This window comes from Corapipo altera, unplaced genomic scaffold (genome assembly GCF_003945725.1).
Source record: "Corapipo altera isolate COAL_440 unplaced genomic scaffold, ASM394572v1 71, whole genome shotgun sequence".
Taxonomy (NCBI): Eukaryota; Metazoa; Chordata; class Aves; order Passeriformes; family Pipridae; genus Corapipo; species Corapipo altera.
In genome coordinates, this window is record NW_020884916.1 from 3631121 (window position 1) to 3656933 (window position 25813).

At 45.8% G+C, this 25813-nt stretch overlaps 1 protein-coding gene across 1 annotated transcript; it reads left to right on the forward strand.

The window, feature by feature from the left end:
• Positions 1-6315: 6315 nt before the first annotated feature.
• Positions 6316-25760, forward strand: ATP12A (ATPase H+/K+ transporting non-gastric alpha2 subunit). The gene is made up of 23 exons (XM_027655750.1): positions 6316-6521; positions 8147-8293; positions 9681-9740; positions 10576-10779; positions 11364-11477; positions 11612-11746; positions 12368-12485; positions 12802-13070; positions 13789-13987; positions 14488-14597; positions 15373-15507; positions 15777-15969; positions 16160-16335; positions 17354-17490; positions 18174-18324; positions 20337-20505; positions 21172-21326; positions 21929-22052; positions 22313-22458; positions 23115-23248; positions 24236-24337; positions 24940-25031; positions 25230-25760. The coding sequence occupies exons 1-23, from the start codon at positions 6513-6515 to the stop codon at positions 25256-25258; spliced, it is 3108 nt and encodes a 1035-aa protein (XP_027511551.1). The 5' UTR covers positions 6316-6512; the 3' UTR covers positions 25259-25760.
• The last annotated feature ends 53 nt before the right edge of the window (positions 25761-25813 follow it).

Genomic DNA, 25813 nt, shown 5'->3' on the forward strand with positions numbered 1-25813 from the left:
CTGGGACCCAGGCAGAGGCACTGGGATACACCTCCAAAGGATGCTCTAGGACCCAGGCAGAGGCACTGCTGGTGGGAAGGGAGACATTGCCAAGCCCCTTCACGTGGCTTTGACAAATATGAAACGAGTTTTTCTTGACCCCAAGTATTTTCTGTGCAAGGCCAAGTGCAGGGGAGATCTCACACAGCTCCAAGCTGTGCAGCCAAACCCATGTGACCTTCGAATTCCACAGGTAAAATGCTGTTTGCAACTTCACATCTCAAACATCCCAGTTGTGTAACACCTTCAACTATTTCAAGGCCATTTTCTCTGACCCCAGAAGCCCTTCTCTGAATTTTACTCAAGGGCAAAAATGTGACCATCACGTTGGTGATGGCAGAGGACAGGATTTCTAAGGGACAGAATTTCAGAAGGAAATACAAATGAAAAAATAAAATAGAGATTGCCTGAAATATCTCAGAGGGTGTGAGGAGTTGAGTAGAGAATTCTCTTCCTCCTTCCTCATCTTTTAAATAAGCCAACAGAATTCCATTGATATGGATATGTGTTGATATTGAATGTAAATGAAAGAAAAAATAAATGAAAGAAGAGGGGGACACAGCCTTCTTAAATGCTTCACTAGATTCCTTCCCCTGTGGCTGCTCTGGGAGCAGCTCTTTAGAACCCACCTACTTTTCTGGGAATGCAAAAGTAGTGATTTTAAACATCTCTTAATCACTTCCCAGTGGAGGTCGCCACATCTGGCTGTGGCACCTCAGCCACCTTCCAAGGAGAGTTGTCCTGCCAGTCAGCACCAGTCCTGCTCTATCAGTTGACCATCACTTGTGCAGCCACATTAGTGCAGTGACCTGCTTTTCATCCTGAAAGAAGAAAAAAAAAAAAAACAACAACAACAAAAAGCCACAGAACCCAAATTTGCTAAGCAAAACTTTGCCAAATAATGCTTGCTTTGGTTCCACGTGAATTTAGGAAGTAATTGTTGCCCACTCAAAGTGACTTTTGATGAATAATGGACACACAGCTGGGCGTGGAAACCACAGGATGCTGTTTCTGGAGAGTTCCAAGGGGCTTGGAGCAGCCTGTGGAAGGTGTCCCTGCCCACTGCAGGGGGTGGAACTGGATGAGATTTAAGGTCCCTTCCAACCCAAACCATCCTGTGATGCTGGGATTGCTCCAAGCATAACACACATGCCACATGTTTTACAGCCTGGCTGCTTCCTCCCCTGTGTCTGCAGAGGTGCTCTGGGGTGAACACACCTCTCATCACTGTCCATTTTCCCTTCCCACCCGTCCAGCTCCAGCCCAGACTCACATCCCTCTTTGAACCATCCCATTTCCTCCTGTCTCCACCCCAAAGAGTTCTCCTGCCTCTCTCCAGGCTGTCAGGAAGGAGGCTGGGTGTGTTCCAGAGGAGCAGATCCTGACTCCAAACCACAGGTTGGCTCTGCAAGTTCCTGCCGAACCAAACCAGCACATCAGAGAATATTTTAAAAGAAAAAATGTCTTTTTTTTTTTTTTCTTGCCTCAGAATGATCAAGGTATCAAGACAGCAGCTGTTTGAAAGGAAGACTAGAATTTACAATCCCCCATAAATCATTTATGATTGCAAATGAAATGTTGGCAATATAACCACGTTTAAAGAAGAAAATTACTCTGTGTTTCTGCACCAACTTCCAGTCCATGACTGGTACCTTTGCAAAGCCCCAGGAAGTTACTGAGAGGAAGATTAATTTTCCTTACTGTTTTTACACCACTATGAATTCAGGAATGGTTCATATTAACAGCACTAGGAAGCAGTAAAATAAAATATTCAGAAGAGTGAGACAGTTCTGGAAGCTGTGACTTGCTTGTGGCTTGTTTTCCTCCTCAGAGACAGATGTTCTTCAAATGATGTGAAGAAATAAAGGACATATTGAAATACATATATGAAATTATATATTTTAAACCATGTTATCTCTCTGTGGCTACACAAAACTCACCTCAGCAGGGTATCAGCTTCAAAAGGCCGAGGGAAGCCCAAATCCTTTTGTAAAATCAGAAACTTGCCCTGAAACAATCTACAGCTGTGGTGGCTGTGCCAGGTCTGCAGGGACATCAGGTCAGCATGGCATTTATAATGCTGCTCATCACTTAAAATGCCATCCTAAAAGCTGGGAGTGAAGCCCATTGCTCCTCAGCATTCCCTGCTCATCTTTGATTAACAAGAAAGGAAAATTGGAAGGAAAAAAAAGCACAGAAATTCAGCTTTCCATGGACTCTGTCCAGTCCCACATAAAACAGAACATGCAGTTCCCTGATCACAGGAGGTGAGTGCTCAGACAAGGAGTGGTTTACAACCAATGCTTAAATTACCAGTGTCCAAATACCACTTAAGCTGTTTTAATTTGGCCCCTGAGAGCTTTATACAGGTGCTTGGTTCATTACTTGTGGCCTGTGAATCACAGTTTGGGTTAAACTAAGAAGGGGGGAAAGATAAGATTTAGCATCATCTTTTCCTTCTGCTGAAAGGGGATTTTTCTCCTCTTGCTGAGTAAGAAAACAAGAAATCCTCCAAACTTTTCAATGGATGGACCCAGAATACATTCCCAGAATACAAAATTCTCAATGGATGGACCCAGAATACATTCCCAGCCCCTTTGACTTGCCTGATCCTGGAGACAGGAGCAAAGCCTGGCTTTAAAGGGTGTTTAAAGGACTAGGAAACCACACAGCTCCTGTGTGTGCCTGCCAGTGTGTGCCCAGCTCACCTGCAGCCCCATCCCACCTTTCAAAGGTGATTTCAGCACTGTAAAACCCTCACCTGAAGTTCAGGTTCTGTTTTACCCTTGGCCTTGAAGGAGGAAAAAAACCAAACCCCGAACAAAACCCCCACATTTTTCTACAGAGTTGCAGAATCCCAGAATGGTTTGGGTTGGAAGAGACCTTAAAGGTCATCGACTCCCACCCCCTGCCATGGGCAGGGACACTTCCCACTAGCCCAGGTTGCTCCAAGCCCCATCCAACCTGGCCTTGGACACTTCCAGGGATGGGGCAGTGAAGAATTCCTTCCCAATATCCCATCTAACCCTGCCCTCTGGCACTCTGAAGCCATTCCCTGTGTCCTGTCACTCCAGGTCCTTGTAAATAGTCTCTCCCCCTCTTCCTTGCAGGCTCCCTGCAGGCACTGGTAGGGCACAATTAGGTCACCCCAAAGCTTCTCTTTTCCAGGCTGAACAATCCCAGTTCTCCCAGACTTTCCCCACGTGACAGACTTTCCATCCCTCTGATCAATTGGTGCCCAGGCCCATGTGCTCCTTGTGGACCAGGGGAGGTGACAGGCTTGTGCAGGGACACCAAGGCAGACACACGCTCCGCTCTCGCGGAATTTAAGGAATTTTTCAGGTTAAAAAGCCGGGAATTGGGGAGGGAATGGTTGAGCACAGGGGGCCGTGCGCCCTCTGCCGGCACCGCCCGCAAGTGCAGCCGACCCGGGAAAGGCAAATTTAACCCATTTTAACCAAATTTAAGTAATTTTAAGGGTCCACTTACCACCCCCTCTACGGCTTTAGGGCTTCCCAAGCTCCCTGCTGCCTCGGCTGAGCTCGTTCTGCTTCATACAGGACAGGAGGCACATAAATAGCAAAGCAAAATTCATCAGGCAACAGCATCGCCTTCTCCTCCAAAACCCTTTACAAAGGTTTACACTTTTACTTCAAAGCCTGAGGGTATCTGACAATCTGAGCGCTGGGATCAGCAACCTGCAGCCTTCACACACAAGAAATGTGGTGTCCCTGTGTTAAATAACAGCAAAGCATTCTCCTGGCTGCCTTTTTCTGCCTTTTTACTGAGCTTGCACGTAGACAGAAGAACTTAGAACATGAACAAAGCACGTCGAGATTCTGGGGAAGAAATGTGAGACACAAACATCGTTTTTCTGGACTGATGTTTAGAAATCTTTAGCTACTTCAAGACTGATATTTAGAACTCTTAATTCATTTTACCTCCTAACCAGGGCCCAGCTGGGGCTGTTGTGACACACCAGAGACACACCTGATGGTTGCAGCCCTCTGGCACAGGCCCAGGGATATTCCTCTCCACACAAGCCATGTCTTGCCAAAGCAAGGCACAAGCATTTCCCTGGCAGGATTTGGTGGTGCACAAACCCTTGTCCAGAACTGCAGCCTGAATTCACACCTAGGTTCTATTTTTGAGACTTTCCATCAGGGCCAAGTGACAAAACACAAGGTGATCAGTGGCAAGTGACTCCTGGTAACAAGGATGATCCAACCCTGCTATGTTTGTTCACAGAGAACAGGAGATTGGTCTTTTTACAGTGCTTCTCATCCTTCTCATCTCACAGAAAAGCAAGCCCTTCAGTGGACAAAATTAATGACATTTTGGGCACAGAGCTTTTTAACCACCAAATTTGCCCTTTGAACTTGGCAGCTCAACACACATCATTTGTCAGCAGCAAACCCAGCTGAATGCTCTGTAAGTTCTAAGCTGTGGAGATTTCCCAGTCCAATTCCTTTGCTATAGAACACGTCCTTCAGCAGACACATGTGGCAGTGCAAATATACCACGCAGACCAGGGTTAGGAGGCATTTTGTTGCCAAAAATCTTCCAATTTGCATTTCTAACATCTGTCCCCGGGCAAAAGTCGGCGGGATTTATAGAAGAAAAACACAAAAGCTGCCCAAATGACCCAGATAACTTCCTGAATCACAAACCATTACTAAAAAGTGCAGGGTGGCTGTCTTTATGGATTCCATGGATAGTAGGATACACGTTCTTGTTTTCCACCCGCCACTGGACTAGAAATCTCAGTTCCCAGTTCAAAGCTGTGCATGGACAGGGTGAAGTTTGCTGGCCCTGTTTTCGTGTTTTGCAGCCCACTGGTTTTACCCACAGATCTGATGTCGTGCAACCACATTCCTGGAAGGCATTTCCCTACTTCCAAGTCCATTTCCTTTCTCATATCCCCCTCAGTAAAGCCAAATATCTTCACTGTACCTCTCCATCGTCCTACTCCGGTGTGTTTTCCACAACAAAGAGGAGGATCTCAGCGCTGGGAACACGGATCCACTGGATGCAATCATTCTACCCCTGCTCTTGCACACATTGTGAAACCTGCAGCACTCACACACCTGTGAAAAGGTTTATATTCCAGCCCCAGGACACAACCCAGTTCTCAACACACCGAGCGGCAGAAACCGAACACGAAACCTTTCCAGCGGCACTTCCGCGCCTTGTGAAACGCCCCAGGATTCAAGAGTGCCATGGAAAAGGACCAACACACATCAACTGAGAGGTGGAAACAGCTCAAGGAGGTAGGAAATTCCAGTTCCCTGGAAGCCTCTCCGGGATTTGAACATGAATTATTCATGCTACTTTTGAGGCAGCTTTTATCTACGGCTTGATAAATTCAGCCTCACTTATCTCCGCTAACACGTCACGTCACGTCTCTCACCACAGTTTGAGTCACTTGCTGGTGGCACCTCAAATGATCCAATTTGGAGTTTACGGATCCTATAACGTCAGAGATCAACTGCTGAGGTGCTGTGCTGGTCAGCAGGACTGGTTCTGTCAGACAGGCAGTTTCCCCCCAAATGATGCTGAACTGTGGGAAACCTTTTGCCACATCTCACTTAGTTTTTCATCAGTTAAATTTCAGAGGTGAAGAAGTTGTTTTAACTTTACTTCTGAGTGATGAGCCAAGCCAGGAATCCAAAGTGTCATAAATCTCATTCTCACTCCTGTCTGGAAGCTGGTAATTGGTGCAAGATAAACAAAGTAAACAAGCTGTTCAGGTAAGTGCTCCTGCTGAAAATGCACCAGGAAGTGCTTTTTCCAGCTGAGCATGAAGGTTAAAAACACAACAAATGCAGGGCAAGAATTAAGAGTGAAGTCCAAGCCAAGAAGCTTGAGAGAGCACCACTCCATAAATCCCTGTTAGTACCTAAACAAGGCAGGGATTTGACTCTGAGGGACCTTAGGGGTCACCTGAACAGGCAAGACAAAATGTGCAGAGCCTTCCTTTGCCCCTCCACCGGGACAGGTGGAATCCTGAGGGCAGCCTGGAGCTGGAAAGTCTCGGAAGGAAACTCTTTGCTTCCAGCAAGATGAATAATACACCTGTTCCCTACTTGTGAGCAAACACTATGAGGGAATAATTAGAACCTATCTGACCTGAAACCCACATGCCCATTACTGTGGTATTTTTCCACCTACTCCAGGTGAAACAGAAGATGGGCTGGACCTGGAAGGGGAGGGGTGGAGTGGCAGCACAAGATGCTGATTTATAAAGCACTGGCAAACAGTGCTCTTTCTCCACAGGCTTTGGACAAGGAGCTCGTCCTGCCTGAAGGATGCCAAGGTGGGAGCAGGATTCCAGCTAACACCTGCTGGTCGTCTGAGAGGGACCTACCACCTCCTGCACTCCAGCTGCTCTGAGCCACTTCACCTCCAGCTGGGCTTTGGCTTTTCATCCAGAGACTTTTTCACTCCATCAGGAAAGGAATAAACTCACCAAGATGGTAAAGGTGAGTACAGTTGCAAGGGATCACCCCTCCTGCATTCGTGTTTCTTCTTAAGGAAAAGCATGAATTTAAGTTTTAATATGCCACTGTATGCTGTGAATACAAGCTAAGTGAAAAATTGAATTAATACCAGACACTGTTGGGAGTGATCACTTTGGAGAGGGGAGAATTCTAGGACTGGCTGGTTTGATAATCCACAGGTTCATGAGCACTTGCAAGTGCCAAAATCTGAGATTTTATGAAAATGTGCAGGTTAAAGGTTAAACATAGATCATGCATGGAAGTGATCAATAGATTCTACTAACTTCATTAATTTTCTTTATTATGCTCTTCCAACTGCTAAGTTCTCACAGTAGAGAGCTGTTTTCATTCTCTCCTGGTCTCTCTCCTTTATCGGGATTTGAAAAGCTGAACAGATTTTTGGGTGGGATAGTTAAAGAGAGGAGGAGAAGGAGGAGGAGGAGAAGGAGGAAGGCGAAGAAAAAAATCCCAATAGATAAAGCAGACTGTGAATCTTCAGCATGGTTGAAAGAAATAGAACCTCTTGTAACAGACATGTCCCTTCTCTGGGATATTCATCACCAAACTCAAGTACTCTAAGAAAGGGATTTCAGCCTTTTAAATCCCCAAACTACTCCCCAGCTCTTTGCTTTTCCCTTCCTCAAGATACAGTGCCAAGACTTGAATATTCCAGCAGTTAAAAGGTAGCTCAGGGTAAGATGCCAATTTTCAGTTCAGAACAGAATTAAGTAATAAGATACCCCAATTATTTTTTTTTTCCTTGCTATTTCCATTACTTGAGCTCTCTGCTTTGACTCCCCTGACCCTCTGGTGCTTAATCCATAAGGAAGCCTCCAGAATGGGGTCACCCAATAGTCCTTCCAAGGCCTGGCATGTAGTTTACAAGATAATTAGGAACTGGAACGTTATGATTACAGGAGCTGGTAAATTGGTGGCACAGGAAGTTTGCCCTTCAGACCACAGTGGTAACTTAAATTAGGAAACAGCACAACCCCCAAGTTATCCCTGAGAGCAAAGCATTATCTGAGGTTCAGCAGCATCCTGGCAAAAATAAGGGAATATTCTGCTAACTCCCTGTTAGTTCTGAGCTCTGTGTGAGAAGCAGCAGACTGGCTCTCATGTGGTGTTTGCCTCATCTCTCACTTGTGATTGAGTGTAAATATAAATATGTAAATGTTAACTTTAATTAAAAAATTAACTCTCAAAGTTATGTGTCTAAAAAGCCCCAGGAACAAGCAAGTTCTCAGTGAATAAATTTTCCCTCCGTTTTCCTGTTGCAAATCTTTTGCTTTTCCACTGATCTCTTCTTGGAGCTGACAAAGGACTGGATGGTTTTCACTGCCAGTGGTGGGAGCCTGGGCAGTGTTTCCACACCTGGTGTTGGACCATAAACTGCTAAAAGTGTTGCACATCCCTAAAGGAATCTCTGTAATTTACATTTGCTGAAGTCCTGCCCATGATCACTGTAACACACACTGGGTGGATTTCAGGATAGGACAGGAACTAACACTTTGAGCTGCCAGGAGAAAGGGACAGCAGTAGTTTGTAGGTTGTCTACAAAAAGCAGATATGTCAGAGTTTGACTTGGTTTTTGTGGTCTTCCACAGAAAAGGTCTGATGTTTACTCAGTTGAGATCTATGGGACAAAAGATCTACAAAAAACAGAGATTGAAGATGAAGATGAGAAGCACAAAGACTCAAAAGGCAACAAGAATAAAAAGAAGACAGAGGAACTTAAGAAAGAGCTGGACCTGGTGAGTGTTGCTGAGCTCCCATTACACCTGTCAATGAAATCCAGGGAATGAAAATCCTTACACAGGGAAGGATTTGTTTCCTCACACCCCTGGAGTGTGCCAGGAAAGTGTTGGGCTAGATTAATACCTAAAATGAAAGATTGATTCTGATTTAATTAAGTCACCAATGGTACAGAACATTATCTCCCCAAAAAAAGGAGTTATTCCCCAGATGGAATAACTGTCATCAGTATTTCCTGACAACTGCCTCTTGCACAGGCAGCCAGGAAACACAGGGAAAGGATGTGCTTTCCAGCACATCCAAAAGCATGTCTCAGCTTTAACCCTGGGGTTTTTCCCCCAAACTAACTGCACTGTGCTCCAAGGACACTGCACTAAGCTCAAGAAACCTGTGTTTTCCTTCTGGCTTGCTCCCGACCTGCTGGCTGCTCTTGGAAATGTTGCTTCCTCTCCACACATTCCAGTTTCCCAATCTGAAACATGAGGGTAATTATACTGACCTCTTTTTGGAGCTGCTTTGAGAGCAGCTCAGAGGAGAGGCTTTTTACAGCCTGGATGGTATTTCAGAGGGAAAGGACCCAAAAAGGGGCCACTGGTTCTGTGATTCTGTGATAAATTTACCCATCATGTGTCCATGATGTGCCCAGTACCAGCTAAACAGTTCCCAGGCCGCTTTATCTTTGCCACCAGGGGATGTAACATCACCCTCCTGTTTCTAAAGAGAAACCAAAGCACAGACAAGTGAATTGACTCATCCAAGTGCCCATGAATCACCCCGTGAAAACAACTGTGAGATCTCTCAAATTCTTGGCTTCCAAATCTCAGCTCAGCACAGGATATAATTAGGCCAACGATACCACAGAGGTGTCACTGCAGGCAAAGGAGAAGAGCTTTGAGATTTCCCTCTCCCACACCCTTTTTAACTGTGGTTAAAACCTGTTGCCTCTCTCTGTGAGACTTGCTGGTGGATAATTTCACATCCCCTGCCTCGGCAATCCAGGGCAGAGATTGTTGTCACACGTTTTCTGCCACTGCCTGTGGTGCTGAGCCTTGTAGCACACACAAAGAGGAGTTATTTATCTAAAAGAAGCACAGACACTTGTGGCAGGCAGGATTATCACGAGCACCCCATCCTGTTCTTGTGACAGATTTGCTGGAGGAGGGAGCTATTTACAAAAGCACTCTGCAAATCAAAAGAAAATATCGTCTTCCAGTGGAAGATACTTTGCTTACCAATGTGCAGATTGTCTGTTAATGAAAGTGGGGTGTCACACAAGCAACTGGATCCGTGGTCCCAGATCCCTGAGCGTTCTCCAGATGTCAAAATTCAAATTTCAGCTGGCTGACATTCTGCTCACTCCCATTTTCTCTCTCTTTTGGAATTCAGGATGACCACAAACTCAGCGTCTCGGACCTGGAGAAGAAGTATGGCACAAGCATCGACAAAGTAAGTCCATGGGGCATCATTAAGGAACTGCCTGAATCAGCTGCCTCTGGGCTCCCCAAAGCTTCCAGAAGCAGCAGGAAAACATTAATAGATGTGTGTGGGTGCCTACATCCATGCTTCCAGTAAAGCCTAAACCAGCAAGTCCATGTGCAGCTCTGACCTGGATTTGAAGTGGAGTTTCCCTCAAGTCTGAAAAAGGCTGATCTACTGTTTTGGAATCAAAATCCCTGCACAAAATGTGGCCTCAGGGTTTGCACCAGGATCTCAGCTTTTCTAAAGCTTTTATCTGATATTTTGATTTCACTGCAATTCATTTCTCACTGGCAGTGCCTGTAACAACTTATAGCAACAGTCTGCATGGGATGACTTGGTTTTGGAGGAAATATTACATTTGAGAAACTGTGCACCTGAGTCCCTTTGACATCTGACATTTGAGTATCAAAGCACTGCAATGTGGGCAAAGTACAGATAAGAATTTCAAGAAACCCCTGGGCTACAAACATCCTGTGGAAATACAGAAACAGCAGCAAAATAAGTGATGTGCGTTTTTCCCTGGCTTTCCAAACACTTAGTCCAGGTGTACTTGATTTATAACCACCAGGATAAAAACTCCTGTTGGAAATGGCCCCAGATTCAGTGCTCCAGTAAAGAAATATCTGGGGTTTTTTAGAGCCACTTTGAAACCAGAAAGTTTGGGAATCAAGGTTGCGGGTCACGGCGGCTGATTTGTGACACAAATAACACAGAACCAGCAGCCTGTGCATTTTGTTCTGAGACAAAATAAAATGTGTTTTTCTCTGTGGCTTCATGTTAAACATGTCATTTCCTTCTGCAGGGTCTCTCTAGTGCCAGAGCAGCAGAGATTCTGGCTCGGGATGGCCCCAATGCCCTCACTCCTCCCAAAGCCACTCCTGAGATCGTGAAGTTCCTCAAGCAGATGGTGGGAGGGTTTTCCATCCTCCTGTGGATAGGAGCTGTCTTCTCCTGGATTTCTTTTGCCATCCAGCTCTACCAGGCAGCTGAATCACCCTTTGACAATGTAAGTAGATGAATAACCACAAAGTGAGTATTTGACCCTGTGACAATCTAAGTAATTTAAATACTACACAGTTACTCAGTAACTACAAGGAGGCCTCTTACTCTTGAAGGACTCTCCCTCTACAACTGAACACTTCTGATAAAACCTCAAATACCTGTCATACCACTTCTGTCTAGAGAGTAACTATGCAAAGGTTTTATAACCACTGGGTATAATTGCAATACTTGAGTACTCACAAGAGCAATAATGAAGTCCACAAAGAACTCCAGAGTCTTTGACTAATTCCCTTATGAGTTACACTCTGCTAGAAGTATGATTTGTTTGGGCTTGTGTCAGGTACAGTTTAGAGAAAGCTTTTAGAGACATGGGAACCTTGCTATTAAAAGCCCTTTTTATACTCAAAAAGCTTTACTAGATCACTTGCAGGGCAACACTTGAAAGCTCTTTTCTTAAACTGTCTTTTAAACTGACCAATACCACATTTTTAAAGTCTGCTGAAGCAACACATAACTGTGATTTATTCCAGCAGAGGAATTGCTGAACACTTGTCTTGAATTAACTGGATTATGCCTTTTGTTGATCAGCTCTACCTTGGAGTGGTCCTGGCCCTGGTTGTCATCCTCACTGGAATCTTTGCTTACTATCAAGAAGCCAAAAGCACCAACATCATGGCCAGCTTCAGCAAGATGATCCCCCAGGTGAGAACCACCGAGATGAGAGTTCACCCCAACAACGCTCCTCGGAGCAGCAGGAGCACAACGAGCCCAACCCGACTGCACCCCTTGGCAGGAGGTGTAGAGGGTGATCTTTTTGTCACACTTATGTCTTTCAGCAAGCTCTTGTCATCAGAGATGCAGAGAAGAAGGAGCTGCCAGCGGACCAGCTGGTGGTTGGAGACCTCGTGGAGATCAAGGGCGGGGACAGGATCCCAGCGGACATTCGCCTCATCTCCGCTCAGGGCTGCAAGGTGAGCTGGGCTGGGAAGGGCACAGGGAAAGGAGGAAAACAGGGTTTAGGGGCTTGGATTACACAGAAAGGATTTGTACACGACCAAACAGGACTTGGAAGGGCACAGGGAAAGAGGGAAAACAGCGTTTAGAGGCTTTTATTACATAGAAAGAATTTCTGCACGCCCAACAGGACCTGTTAGAGCTCTAATAGATATAATCTGGTTAAATCAGAGAGCAAAGCTATGCTGTGATGCTCATCTAGGACTAACATCTCCACTCCCTGAACATCAAAAGAAGCCATTAGGTCCATACCACATTCTAGCAATGCTCTTTGCCAGGACAGAGGCAGATACACCAATACATTGTTAAGAGCCTCCACAGACCCGGAAAGAAGGTTTTCAAACCATGTTTTCTTTCAGGCTTCTACTGAAAATCCCTCTGACAGACACACAGCATTGACTGAACTGAATTCCCACAGAAATAGCCTCTGTCAGTGACAGCAGAACTCAGAGAAAAGGCACTGAGAGATTTTTGTGGCCCTGTCACTGATTATTAAACGTGCTGCCACCTTGCCTTCTGGGCCAGATATCACTGTGTGTTACTAACCTTAACATGGGCATGTCTCCATTTCATTAAAGGTGGACAATTCTTCACTCACAGGGGAATCAGAGCCACAGTCCCGCTCCTGTGACTTCACCCACGAGAACCCCTTGGAGACCAGGAACATCGCCTTCTACTCCACCACCTGTGTGGAAGGTGGGTACAGAGACAAGGACCTCCAGAAAGGGTCCTGCTAAATCACTGAAGCAATTCTGCTGCAAGGAACTCCAGGGGGGTTAATTGCTCACAAGAAACTACAATCCCAAGCAGAATAAAATAAAACCTTAAGCACTGGGTCACAGTATCAACCAGCAGGGCTTTGTCTGAACAGATATCCTGATTATGCGTGCAACAATCAGTTAATTGTGGCTTCCTTGTGGGTTTTCCATCAATAATCCTTTGGAATGTCAAGCTGCAGGTGCCTCTAAGAACCTGTCTGTCCTGGAGCTGACAGTTCTCCCTGTCTCTGCAGGCACTGCCACTGGCATTGTCATCAACACCGGGGACCGCACCATCATCGGCCGCATCGCCTCGCTCGCCTCGGGCGTGGGCAACGAGAAAACCCCCATCGCCATCGAGATCGAGCACTTCGTGTTCCTGGTGGCAGGAGTGGCCGTGTCCGTCGGGGTGCTCTTCTTCATCATATCTGTCTCCATGAGGTACCAGATTCTGGACTCCATCATCTTCCTCATCGGCATCATCGTGGCCAATGTGCCCGAGGGACTGCTGGCCACAGTGACGGTGAGTCCGGGCTCGGGTGCCACTCCAGTTCTTGTCTGAGTTGTCTTTGAAAGAGGGGGTTGTTTCTTTTCCCTCATGAAACTGAAAGGATAAACACTTCATTTGGGAATTCCGGCATAACCGAGTCATTAATCCTAAAACCAACAAACCAGTCTGAAATGAGGTTCTTCAAGGACCGTTCTGCCTCAATCGCTGACCAGCAGAATGACACGACTCATTTCCCCACAGCCTGTTCCCATTTGGAAAGGAGGACATTGTACCCTAAAAGATGCATGAAAACTTCACTTACTAACACATCTGTGGCATCACTGAAATCCCTGGCTGAGGAGCAGCACTGCTGAGCACTGGTAGTTCTAAAGCACCAGCAGCAGTGCAATAATGAAGAGAATCATTTCAGGATTTGTTAAGTTGGCGACCAGGAGCTCCCCCCATTGTAGGTTCTTCCAGCTAAAACAGCCTTTTAACTGATGAGGCATTCTTATTTCTATCAGCAGGCAAGCAGGTTCCTCTCAGCATTGAATGCACTTGTGCTGGTTACAGCCAAACCTTAGGGTTTAAAAAAAGAGAGAAAAAAACCGCACTGTAGTCAATCAAAAGCAAAAAAATTCAAATGTTCTCTTCCAAAAACAAAACCCACAACAAATCCCAGGAGTATGTAACCTCACTGCACCCCTCTAATCATCCCTCACTAACGCCTGGACTTCTTTGCTCCTGCCAGGTGAGTCTGTCCCTGACAGCCAAACGCATGGCCAAGAAGAACTGTTTGGTGAAGAACTTGGAAGCTGTGGAAACTCTGGGTTCTACCTCCATCATCTGCTCTGACAAGACAGGGACCCTCACCCAGAACAGGATGACTGTGGCTCACCTCTGGTTTGACAATCAGATCTACTCAGCAGACACCAGTGAAGACCAAACAAGTAAATGTGGCAATGGGGGATGTGGGAAGGGGCAACTCCTTGGTTCAGAGCTGGGGTGTTCACACCTACTGGCTGCCAGACTGGTGCCAATGGGAATGTCTTTTGTAGTTAAACCAGACGTGTCCTTCCACACAGATGTGCAAAGTCCCTTCTTAGACACGTAGAGATGAGAAAATAAGAATTAATATTTGAACTCCACTCACGGGAAGTCTGGAGGAGGTTCTGCTCCAGAGCTTTTTGCCAACAGTACATTTAGGAGGGAAATGAACAGAGAAACATAATCTGAACAGCTTCATCAGCACTGTTAACTGATGGATGGAACAGTTTGGGCCAAAATGTTTTTCTCTAAAAGAACCTGTCGAAAGAGCAACTTTTTTTCTGTAAATACACCAATTCTGCTGTTTCACCCTTAAGCTTCTACCTCTATCCCATAACGTGCTATAGGATGCAGTGATCCCACAGTGGGATAAAGGATGCCATGTGTGTTTTGCTTCTCCCAGCCCAGCCCTTTGATCAAACCTCTCCGTCGTGGACAGCGTTATCCAAAATCGTGACTCTCTGCAACCGGGCGGAATTCCGGCCAGGCCAGGAGAACCTCCCCATAATGAAGGTATTGCCCACTTCACACCACCTTATTTCCCTTCCTCTGAGGGGACAATTTGTTCTGCTCAGCTTTAGGAATCTCTGAGTTCCTACTGACAGTGGTATTACTGCTGTACACTCACAAAACACTTAACACAGGGGAAAAACCCCACGCAGCCAAGAGTAGGGAATTATAGAATCACAGAGGATCTTGAACTGGAAGGGATTCACCAATCCAGCTCCTGGCCCTGCACAGGATATCCCCAAGAATCCATGTCTGGGAGTATTGTCCAAACACAGCTGTGCCTGTGAGGGAAAAGGCAATACAGGCAGCAAGAATCTCTACACTAGTAATTACTATGCTATTAATTTAATATAGCAAAGGTAAACATGCCTTAATGAGTGTCTTTACACTTGACTGCTTGAAGGCAGTAAATTCCAGTGACCACACGACCAGAACATATCCCTGATTTCTGCTGTTTACTCACCAGTGCCTTCCTCAAAGTAATTTGGATTTGTGCCTCAGTTAGGTCACCTAGAACCGTGTCACAAAGCCACCACACAAACATGAGGGCGCCCACAAATCTGCTTTCCAGAATCAAACATTGATTTTCTCTTGGCTGTAGCTCAGCTCTAACTCCAAGGCCAGGCATTCCAAATCTTTACTGTCACAATTTTCCAGGACAACTTGAAGATTCATTGTAGATTCGTTGCTGCTAAAGCAGAAAACGTGTTATTGAATCATGGAAGTGGTAAAAAATTACTACAAAAAATATAAACTGTTCCTTCTTTTGTGCACACAGAGAGTCGTGGTGGGAGATGCCTCTGAAACAGCTCTGCTTAAGTTTTCTGAAGTAATTTTGGGTGATGTCATGGATATCAGAGCACGGAACAAGAAAGTGGCTGAAATTCCTTTCAACTCTACCAACAAATTCCAGGTGTGTTTCATTTTTTGGAATTCATTTTATGCCAGATTTTTCCCAGCTTAAACCATTTCTACCACTGGGTCTAATACAACTATTTGTGACCTGGAAGTCTTAATGCAGTAACTCAATGATACAGGAAATTTAAGTTATAATAGCAAGCATAATACATTTGATGGAATGTATGATATCCTCGTGGAAGAGAACATTACTTCCATGGAAGACTAGAAGCAAAAAAAGGCCATTTCTGCTCTTTCAACCCATTTCCCATTTGTGGCACACAGCTCTCCATCCACGAGACCGAGGACCCCAGTGACAAACGCTTCCTGCTGGTGATGAAAGGGGCCCCAGAGAGGATTTTGGAGAGGTGCAGCACCATCATGATCAACGGCAAGGAGGAACCACTGGACAGGGAGAAGGCAGAAGCTTTCCAGACAGCCTACATGGAGCTGGGGGGCATGGGAGAGAGAGTGCTGGGTGAGTCCAGCTCGAGGGGCTGCCTGAGAACTGCAGAAAAATGGGATTTAAAGTCTTGGCACACCCAGCATGTCTGGAAAAACTTTTGAGTGCACTGGAGTTCTACGGGCAAGAGCAAACCCTGGTGTCACACAGCAAAACTCTCCTCTTTCTCCCGCTGTGCATCACACCAACCCGAGTTTCTTTTCAGGTTTCTGCCACTTGTACCTGCCTGAAAACGAGTTTCCAGACACCTACCAGTTCGACACCGATTCCATGAACTTCCCAACCTCCAACCTGTGCTTTGTTGGACTCTTATCCATGATTGACCCACCCCGTTCCACGGTGCCAGACGCCGTCTCCAAATGCCGCAGTGCCGGGATCAAGGTAGGGGTTTTACAGGGAAAACCACAGTGATCCTACACAAATATTCAGAATAATAGAGTTTTTAAGAACTTCCACCATGTTGTCATGAAGTATCTTTCTAGCAGCAGTCACCAAAAATCTGAACATTCACTAATAACACCCTAGAACTGTAACTTAAAGAAACGACCAGAGGCAAAACAATTTAACTTAAGTGGGAATTCGGCTACAGGAACAGCACAGAACCCCAAAACTGGGAATCCAAATGTGCCAAAGCTCAGATACTGCTTCGTCAGACCCATTGCTAGAATACAGAAGCCATGCCAGCTATAATTACTTGTAAACAGAGTAAGGTGACAGAAGCAATCTTGAGAAGGCATCAGGACACCAGGGCTACACTTGCCAAGAATTTTTACCCACAGGAATCACAAATCTCAAAACTGTTCAGGTTGAATGTGAAACAATAATTCCCCTCATTTCACTCCGAGGGGATCCACAGGTAAACTTTCAGCTCCAAGCAGAGGTGAGATCTGCCTAAGTAAAGGAAAATCATCTTTGGAATTGCAGATCTCAGAGGAGATGAATCCCAAGCCTGATGAAATTTTCTATAGTCTGAAGACAGATCTGGCAGCTTTTCTTCAAGAAAAAAAAAAAGAAAAGGCTGTGTCTTATCTGTCAGGACACCTCAGTCACAAGGATCCATTTTAAGATGCAATATTCTAAGGAGCTCTCACCACTGAACATACCCAATATAGATCCTTACATAAAGGCTTCTTAATTCTGCATTATTCTCACCTTGCTGCCTGTGACAAGTTCTTCCTTTACAGCCCTGATAAAACAGCCTCAATAAGGAGAGTCAGAGTCCTGATGTCGACGTGGAGCTCAGTAATTACTGCTCATAGTCTCCCTTTGTTATTCACATAGCACAGCTTTCCCGCCCTGAACTGCTTCCCGGGCTTGCAACAATAGATATTCCACTTTATCTCACTCCAACCAGGGCATATCTGTTTGTCACTCACCCCAGTGCTTGTCCCTTGCCCAGGTTATCATGGTCACCGGCGACCATCCCATCACGGCCAAGGCCATTGCCAAGAGCGTGGGCATCATTTCAGCCACCAGTGAGACCGTGGAGGACATTGCCAAGCGCCTCAACATTCCCGTGGAGCAAGTCAACAGGAGGTAAGAGCAAACAGAGCACAGGGAATACCTGTGGGCTCGTTTTCCTGCTCCCTCCATAGTGCTTCTACAGCCCAGTTCTACAGCCACCTGCCTTCTGCTCTTCTGTTCCACGCCACGTTCCCAGTTGTGTCCATCCAATGTGCCATCCCTACCTAAACAACTCGTTGGCTCTCATCCTTTTTTCTCAAAGAAAACCCAGCAAATTATCCTTTACAGATCACGTTTGATTCACTGTCACAGCCCTTTTGACAAAACACACACACAAAAAGCAAAATTCAGAATCATGCTACCCAAGGACCATCAGTCCAAATTCCTCTTTCACTCACTAATTGTGAAAAAAAAATAGCATCACGAAAGAAGGATAAAAGCTCTTTACAGAAGGGATGTCTTCGCTTCTGCTGTCCCTCCCTCCCACTGAGAGGCCTCTTTAAAATGCATTTTCTGGCGCTCGGGAGGAAGCTTCAATGACTCCCCTCTGTATCCAGGTAACTGTAATTCACTCCGCATTTCTGCGGCGCCTTTCATTCAACACCTGCTGGTTAACAACAAACTGCTTCCGAAATCACCTCAATTTGCTGCTTCCCCACTATCCAGCTGCATTTACATGCTTTCCACGAGTGCACTATTTTTATCTGAGCCTTTTAATTCGAAAATTCACCCAGCTCTCTCCCCGGCTCTCGCAGGGAAGCTACAGCAGCCGTGGTTAATGGGATGGAGCTGAAGGACATGAACTCGGAGCAGCTGGATGAGATCCTGTGTAACCACTCCGAGATAGTCTTTGCTCGGACATCGCCCCAGCAGAAGCTGATTATAGTCGAGGGCTGCCAGAGGCAGGTGAGTAAGAGGTGGGGAAGGTTCCATGCCCTTCAGGAGCTTTCCCCGGGCATCAGCCGCGTGGTGAGAGGGTGGAAGGCAATTCCCAGTGCTCCCTGAGCTCTGTTTATACTCTTTGCACTGAGCAGGAACATTATCTAACAGATTGCCACCAACACTGCCTGGACAGAATCCAAGCCACTCAGATCCCTGCTACACACTCTGAACTCCTGCTGACAAAATGAGCTTTCCCTGGGCTTCGCTGGCTTGGAGCTGTAGCCAGGGTCTGGATTTTGGATCTAACTCTGAGAAGCAGCTGTGCTGCACATAAAGCCTCCTGGGCAGAGACTGCACTGCTTGGGAAGCTGCCTTCCCTCAGGAATCCTTTCAGCCCAGATAAAAGCAACACCCTGCCACATCCTCTCATTTTATCTCATGTGCTGCTGCCCACAGGAATGTTCAGGAGTGAGGTGGGTTAAGGGTGGACTTGGCAGTGCTGGGTTAACAGGTTGGACTCGTGGAACTTAAAGCTCTAGAGGATTTATGATTCTAAAGGTATGAACCCCACAAATTGTCACGGCGTGATTTATTCATGACCAAGCCTTATGGCTGGTGCTTTCAAAGGCTGTAAATCAACCCACAGAAAGCAAGATTTAAAGACAGTTTGTCCCATCCACGGGCAAAATTATGTAAAGGAGTGTGGAGTGCAGCCAGCACAGGAGGCAGAGAAATGACACCTACAGAGCTCTGTAAAAGATGCAAATTGCCATCAAAAGATCCTCCCTTCAGAAGTGACATCTTCCAGGTAGATGCTGTGAATCAAAGCTGATTCACAGTGCTGTGCCTGGACTTGGTAGAGAAGACATGGCACAAGACATTATTTTAGTTCTGTAGTTATGCCAGCACTAAGCTTTCCAATCAGCATTATCAGCTCGTGTGGTTTAAGCCTGGGCTGCTTTCAGGAGAGTGAGGGGGAAAAAAAAAATAAAAAAAGAGATGAAATGGAAAGATTTTATTTTTTGAATGGTCCCTGTTTGGCACGTGGTGGGTAAATGTGCTCTGCACTGCTCAGACACCCACACTCCTGGGAGATTTGGCTCTTTAAAGGATGGAAAGGAACACCCTCCCCCCTCAAAACTCAGTCTCCATGCTATGTTTAGTGCTTAGAGCTTATAAACCCTTCTGTACATGGCATTATTTATAGGTAGTGACACTGAGCTAAATCCCCCCAGGGACAGGACACTCAGCATTTCTATTAATCACTTTGTCAGGCTTTTTCTCACTTGGAACACCCTGTATTGCATCAAACCACAAACTCCTGCATCAGCTGGAGCAGGACCTTTAGCTGCAGGATAGTTCCACGGGAAGATAACAAAGAAGCTGAGCTGGATAAGCAGAGTTTTCCATCTTTTGGATTACTGGAGCAATTCTAGCCTAGGCTGGTGATGGCCAGAAGGTGTTGGGGTAGGATGGGAATGGGCTCTCACTCAGCAGTTACATAATTTACAATTAGGATGAAACCTGGCTGATTCTGTAGGCACTTCACAAAATAACCCCAAAAAACAGGACAGAGCAGGTTGTGTCAGCCAAATCTCCCACACATGACAGAGGTGAAGCTGGGTCTGCTCAGACAGGGATAGACCACACATATATATAGGTGGATATCTAAATCTTTCAGCTTATGCTCCACAGAAAGAAGCTATCAAATTAATTGCATTTGAAGTGCATCTAACTGAGGTGTCTACTCTGCAGGATGTAGGAAATCACATCCCTGAATTTTCCATATTTCTACTACAGTAGGAACCTAAATGACCAACTTAGACATTATCACACCGAAGTCCGAGGTTGCTGTCCAAACCCTTCCTACCATCCCCCTGATCCTTGTTTTCTGGGGGTACAAAGAGGATTCAGAACTTCCCATCAGCATCTCTTTTCTAGAGATGTAAAGAGTGTGCTGAGAGCAGCCTGTCCTTAGGGGCAAATAACCCTCATCTCCTCCCCAGCCCACATCTGGATCCTTTTGTGTGTTCCAGGGAGCAGTTGTTGCCGTGACTGGAGATGGAGTCAATGACTCCCCCGCTCTTAAAAAAGCAGATATTGGAATTGCCATGGGCATTGCTGGCTCTGATGCAGCTAAAAATGCAGCTGATATGGTTCTGCTGGATGATAACTTTGCTTCTATCGTCACAGGAGTGGAGGAAGGTAAAAATAATGTTGCTATCCACTTTCTGAGCTGAGAGCTGCTGTCACACAGCACTGGCCAGCCCTCCTGATCCTTCCCCCCTGCACTCACCTCCTCTTTTTTTTTTCTTTCTGGATTTGGAAATGTGATTTTGATATTTGGGGAAATTGGGAATTAATTCCACTTAAACACATGAAAGTCATCCCCCCTCTCACACAGCACTGATTTGCTACTGCTGTTTGATCAAGCTGCAGACAAAGGCACTTCCCAGCTTGTTCCCATTAGAATACAAGTAGTTTCCTCTACATTTTCAGTCTGTTATTTGCTCCACTCTCACCATAAATATTCTGGAGTTTCCATTAAAACCACAGCATGTTGTGGAATGGGACTTTTCCCCTCAAACTTTCTCATTGAAAGAGGGTTTTTATTACACTTGAATTTTCAGGAGGCTCTAAGGGAAGGTAGGTTAACAGTTAAAAAAAAAAAAAAAAAACAACAAAAACCCCCCCCAAAAAAACAAACAAAAAAACCCCAACAAAAATAACCAGTAAAATGCATGAGGAAACATATGAGGAAAGTCAACATAAGCAGTAAATGTTTTCACTTCGTTTAGCTAAAAATGGAAGTTTTTTCCTGGAAAACACTTAAGAATTCACTTTTACACAAGCTGTTTCCTTCTCCCCCAGGGCGCCTGATCTTTGACAACCTGAAGAAAACCATTGCCTACACCCTGACCAAGAACATTGCTGAGCTCTGCCCCTTTCTCATCTACATCATTGCCAGCATTCCAATGCCCATTGGCACCATCACCATCCTGTTCATTGACCTGGGCACAGACATTGTAAGTCATGTTTGAAGTCATGTTTAAAGTCATTTTCTGCTGGAATATCAAGCTAGAGGGGCTGGGTGCAAAGGGAATGCAGAACAAAGGAAGGTTTCCCTGCCTTACCCTGCAGCCCAGTAACAAGGTAGTGAAAGAGGAAATTAAAAGCAGCCAGGGGTAGAGAAAGAAGAGTAGAAAACAACAAACTACCTGCAGAGGGGGAGCAGGAAGCAAAACCTGTGCTGACAAGAACAATCAGAAGTGAGCAAATACCAGTGTTTCAATCAAGAGATCCCAGAAATCACTGCAGTTACTGCAGGGGATGAACACCAGATATTTCACCAGAGCCAAGGCATTTTAAAGGACCTTTAATGTTTTTTTCATATCCTCCAGCTCTTGCTGTTGTCATGGGATCACCAGACCTAGGAAACAGTCTCAGACTCCCCTCAAACCCTTGAAATGTGTCTAGGGAACGCCCCAGGGATCCTTCTGTCCCCTTTGGATCCTGACAAGGCAGCACACGTGAACAGAACCACCTGAGAACTGAAACTTTGCTGACAAACACCCGAGAAACGGGTCAGTGCTGCCCCCAGGGCTCTGATGGGTTGTTTCTGCTGCAGATCCCCTCCGTGGCTCTGGCCTACGAGAAAGCTGAGAGCGACATCATGAACAGGAGACCTCGGAACAAGAGGAAAGACCGGCTGGTGAACCAGCAGCTGGCTGTGTACTCCTACCTGCAGATCGGTAGGTTGGCCTCCCAGACACTGCCTGGCATCAGCAAAGCAAGACAGAGTCAAGCTGAGCCATTTTTTAAAAAAAACCAGAGAGCTGAAACTCGACTCCTTCCTCTGCAAATTTACCAATTCCCTTCTATTATTCAACACCACAACAGAGTTTTATCTACAGGGAGCACCAAAAGCCCTAAAATTACCTGTAGGCTCATGGCATGTTCCCCAGTGCCCCTTAATCTGGTTCTTCCTCACTGTAGCCCTTTGATTTTGCAGGTATCATGCAGTCAGTGGGAGCCTTTGTGACCTATTTCACCGTCTATGCTGAGCAAGGTTTCCTCCCTTCCACCTTGCTGGGTGTGAGGGTCAACTGGGAAAACAATGCCATCAATGACTTCGAGGATTCCTATGGACAGCAGTGGGTAAGGAAGCACTGAAAATCCCTTGCACTGCCTCTCCTTAAAAATTTTATACTCTCCCCAAAAATTCTATACTCTCCTCCGAAATAAAGAAAGGAAAAGGAGATTTAAATGCAATTATAATTAGTTGCCACGCAACGTTCCTTCAGGATACACTCTTTAGAGCTTCCTGGCACCCAGCTTTCATTCAGCCTCCATTCTTTCATTCATTCTTCTACAGTTTGCCCACTTTCTCATTCAGAGCCCCTGGAGATGCACCTTCCTCTCTGGACTGTGTGTTTAAGCCCATCCAAATCAATCACAAGCATCATCTCTCAGCCCTGCTCCTGAACAGCACCCTGCAAACAGTACTTTGCAGTCTCTGCCTCCCCCTTTCCCTCCTCACTCCCCCTCACTCATCCTGCAGAAATCACAAGGCAGAAGGTACTAATAAATGAACACAAACACCTCCTCACCCCCAGCTTGTGCTGCAGCCTCGTGACTCAAGCACCTGTTGGACTAAAACTGGCCCAAATCTGATCCCTGTGGATCTAAATCTGGAATAACTCTGCATTTACACCTTGGGAGCTGAAATAAACCCTCCTCTCGAGTTTTGCAGCCTCCTGCACGAGATGTGAGTGTCTGATAGAACACTCCCTGATTTTTCCTTCTCTTTGCAGACCAAATACCAGAGGACCTATCTGCAGTGGACAGGCTACACTGCCTTCTTTGTGAGCATCACCATTCAACAAGTTGCTGATTTGATCATCAGGAAAACACGGAGAAATTCCATTTTCCGGCAGGGCCTTTTCAGGTGAGTTTTGCAGATTTGACACGTGGGATCCCAGAATGGGTTGGGTTGGAAGGGACCTTAAAGCTCATCCAGTTCCACCCCTTTGCCACCTTCCACTAGACCAGGCTGCTCCAACATCCAGCCTGGCCTTGGACACTTTCAGGGTTGGGGCAGCCACAGCTTCCCTAGGCAACCTGTGCCAGGGCCTCCCCACCCTCTCAGGAAGGAATTCTTTCCTAATATCTAATCTAAACCCATGTTTCAAGTTATCCTACAGCTCATTTCAGAAGCAGGTCAGCTCAGTGATTTGACCCACTCACATTCAGCCTTTGCACAAAGACCAAGTCTGGCCTCAAGCAACCACAAATCTCAGACAAACATTTTATTCCACCTCTCCTCCCCCCCTTTCCTGCTTCAGGAGAGTGGTTTTCCTTTAAAGCAAGGCATTGTATTCATTATCCTGAAAATGTATCAGCTTTAAACTAACTCTCCATTCATTAAAATGCTCACTATAAAAAAAAAAGGGGGGGGGGAGTTTCCAGATTATTTTCTCAACTTCTTTATGTAGTTATCAACAGATAGCACGTTTGGAGCTCTCTGAGATAACTCCAAGCTCCAGAAGGGGAGATACCAGCTGGCCACCCTCTGCACCCTTCAATCCCATGGGAGCCAGGGAATTCAAAATATCTACTGGGACAGAGGCCACAGAGCAAAGCAGGCATTCACCCCGAGCATTCCCGATAGGAGGGCGATTTGTTCTCCATCCTTTATCTGCAGGGCCAGAGCCCACACCTGTGTGCACTTCCTGCTTCCATTAACACCTGAGTCAGGCTGGGCACACTCCCAGTGCACACTGTGTGTGCAACCCAAAGCTTGCTGCCAGCTGGGAATGCTGCCAGGGAAAGCAGAGCCCACCCTGTGTCTGCAGTGCCCACCTGGGGCAGCTCATTCCAGCTGTGCCCCCACGGACAGGGGGCTGTAACTCCTCCTCTTTGCTCTTCCCTGCAGGAACAAAGTCATCTGGGTGGGCATATTTTCCCAGATAGGAATTGCTTTGATCCTCACCTACGGCCTTGGGCATGTTACAGCCCTGAATTTCACACCTCTCAGGTGAGTTTTGGGGCTGCTGAACTTCCCTTGCCCTCCACAGACAAACACACCATGGGAGGAGGGTGCCCATGCAGCACCACTCAAGGGTAAATACCAAAGAATATTCATTATGAAGAGCAGAATGGGCTATTTCTTAACCAAAAAGGACATTAGTATCATCATTTCCACATTATTCCATAGATGAGCATCCAGAAACCTGCCTGTGTAAAGCAAACATTTTAATGATTTTTTTCCCAGCATCTCCAATGTTTTGGTGAGAATAGACAGCATTTAACTTTTATTCTAAATAGATCACTGTCAGATATGTAGAATGGACAGCATTTAACTTTTATTCTAAATAGATCACTGTCAGATATGCTCCATTTCTCTGCCATTTTCAGAGGCTGTAATGCCACCACCAGGCAATGTTTCCTTCTGAATAGGACCTGGAATAGATTCATTCAGAGGCTTTATAGGCACATTGGAGTGCTTAGTTAAGACAAAGGAAAGAGGCCCAGAAGTCCAGATTCTCTTTTAGTGACACCAAACAGCCCAGAGCCCCCAGAATGGCAGCTGGGTGGTTGTTAATGCCTCTGACTGAGACCCTCTTCCCACCCTGCCAGGTTCCAGTACTGGTTTGTGGCTGTGCCCTTTGCCATCTTGATCTGGGTCTATGATGAAATCCGTAAGCTGCTCATCAGAAGGTACCCAGGAAGTAAGTACAGGATTCTTCTAGTTTCATATTCTGATTTAATGTGTCTTTTCCTACCCTTTCACTCACATACCACCCCCCCCAGCCACTGCTCACAGGTGGCTGCTTAAAAATGAACCATTTGTTGCCAGTGATCACTTTGCCTTTCTGAGGGAAAAAAATAACTGATTTTTTTTTCTTCTCTCCCTTCTCCTCCTGCAGGTTGGTGGGACAAGAACATGTATTATTGAAACAGTCCTTACCAAAGGTTTTCTTCCTCCTCCTGGAGAGATTCTTCCCCACCTGACTCAGCCTCTGCTGCTTTCAAGTCCTGTCTGTGCAATATTAAGCATGGATTTGCCCCACGATGGGGTGAAGTGATTTCATTAGTTTAATGAAGAAATAAGGACTTTAGAGGTTGATGAATTACCTCCCACTGTACTGTAAAGCCAAGACTTGTCTAGAAATTGAAATACTACCTATTTTTGTAACGACTACAATCTCCCCTCGTTCAAAGACGAAGTTGGAGAGCACTCTGAGAGGAAAACACACATAAAGGACAAAAATATAAACAAACCAAAAGACAGAAATTCCATACAATCTAAGGCATTAATTTGCACTGAAGGTGTTGTTTGCTGATTTTGTTCTGGTGGAATTGAATTCCAAGCCAGTGCATACACAGATCTGTATTCCCTTACCAAGGGTAAAAGTGCTGTATAGGAACAATTTGATAATAAAACTTTTTCCAGAAAACTGTTCTCCACCTTATTTTCTTATAAAGACTGAGAAAAACTGAGTGGAACAGG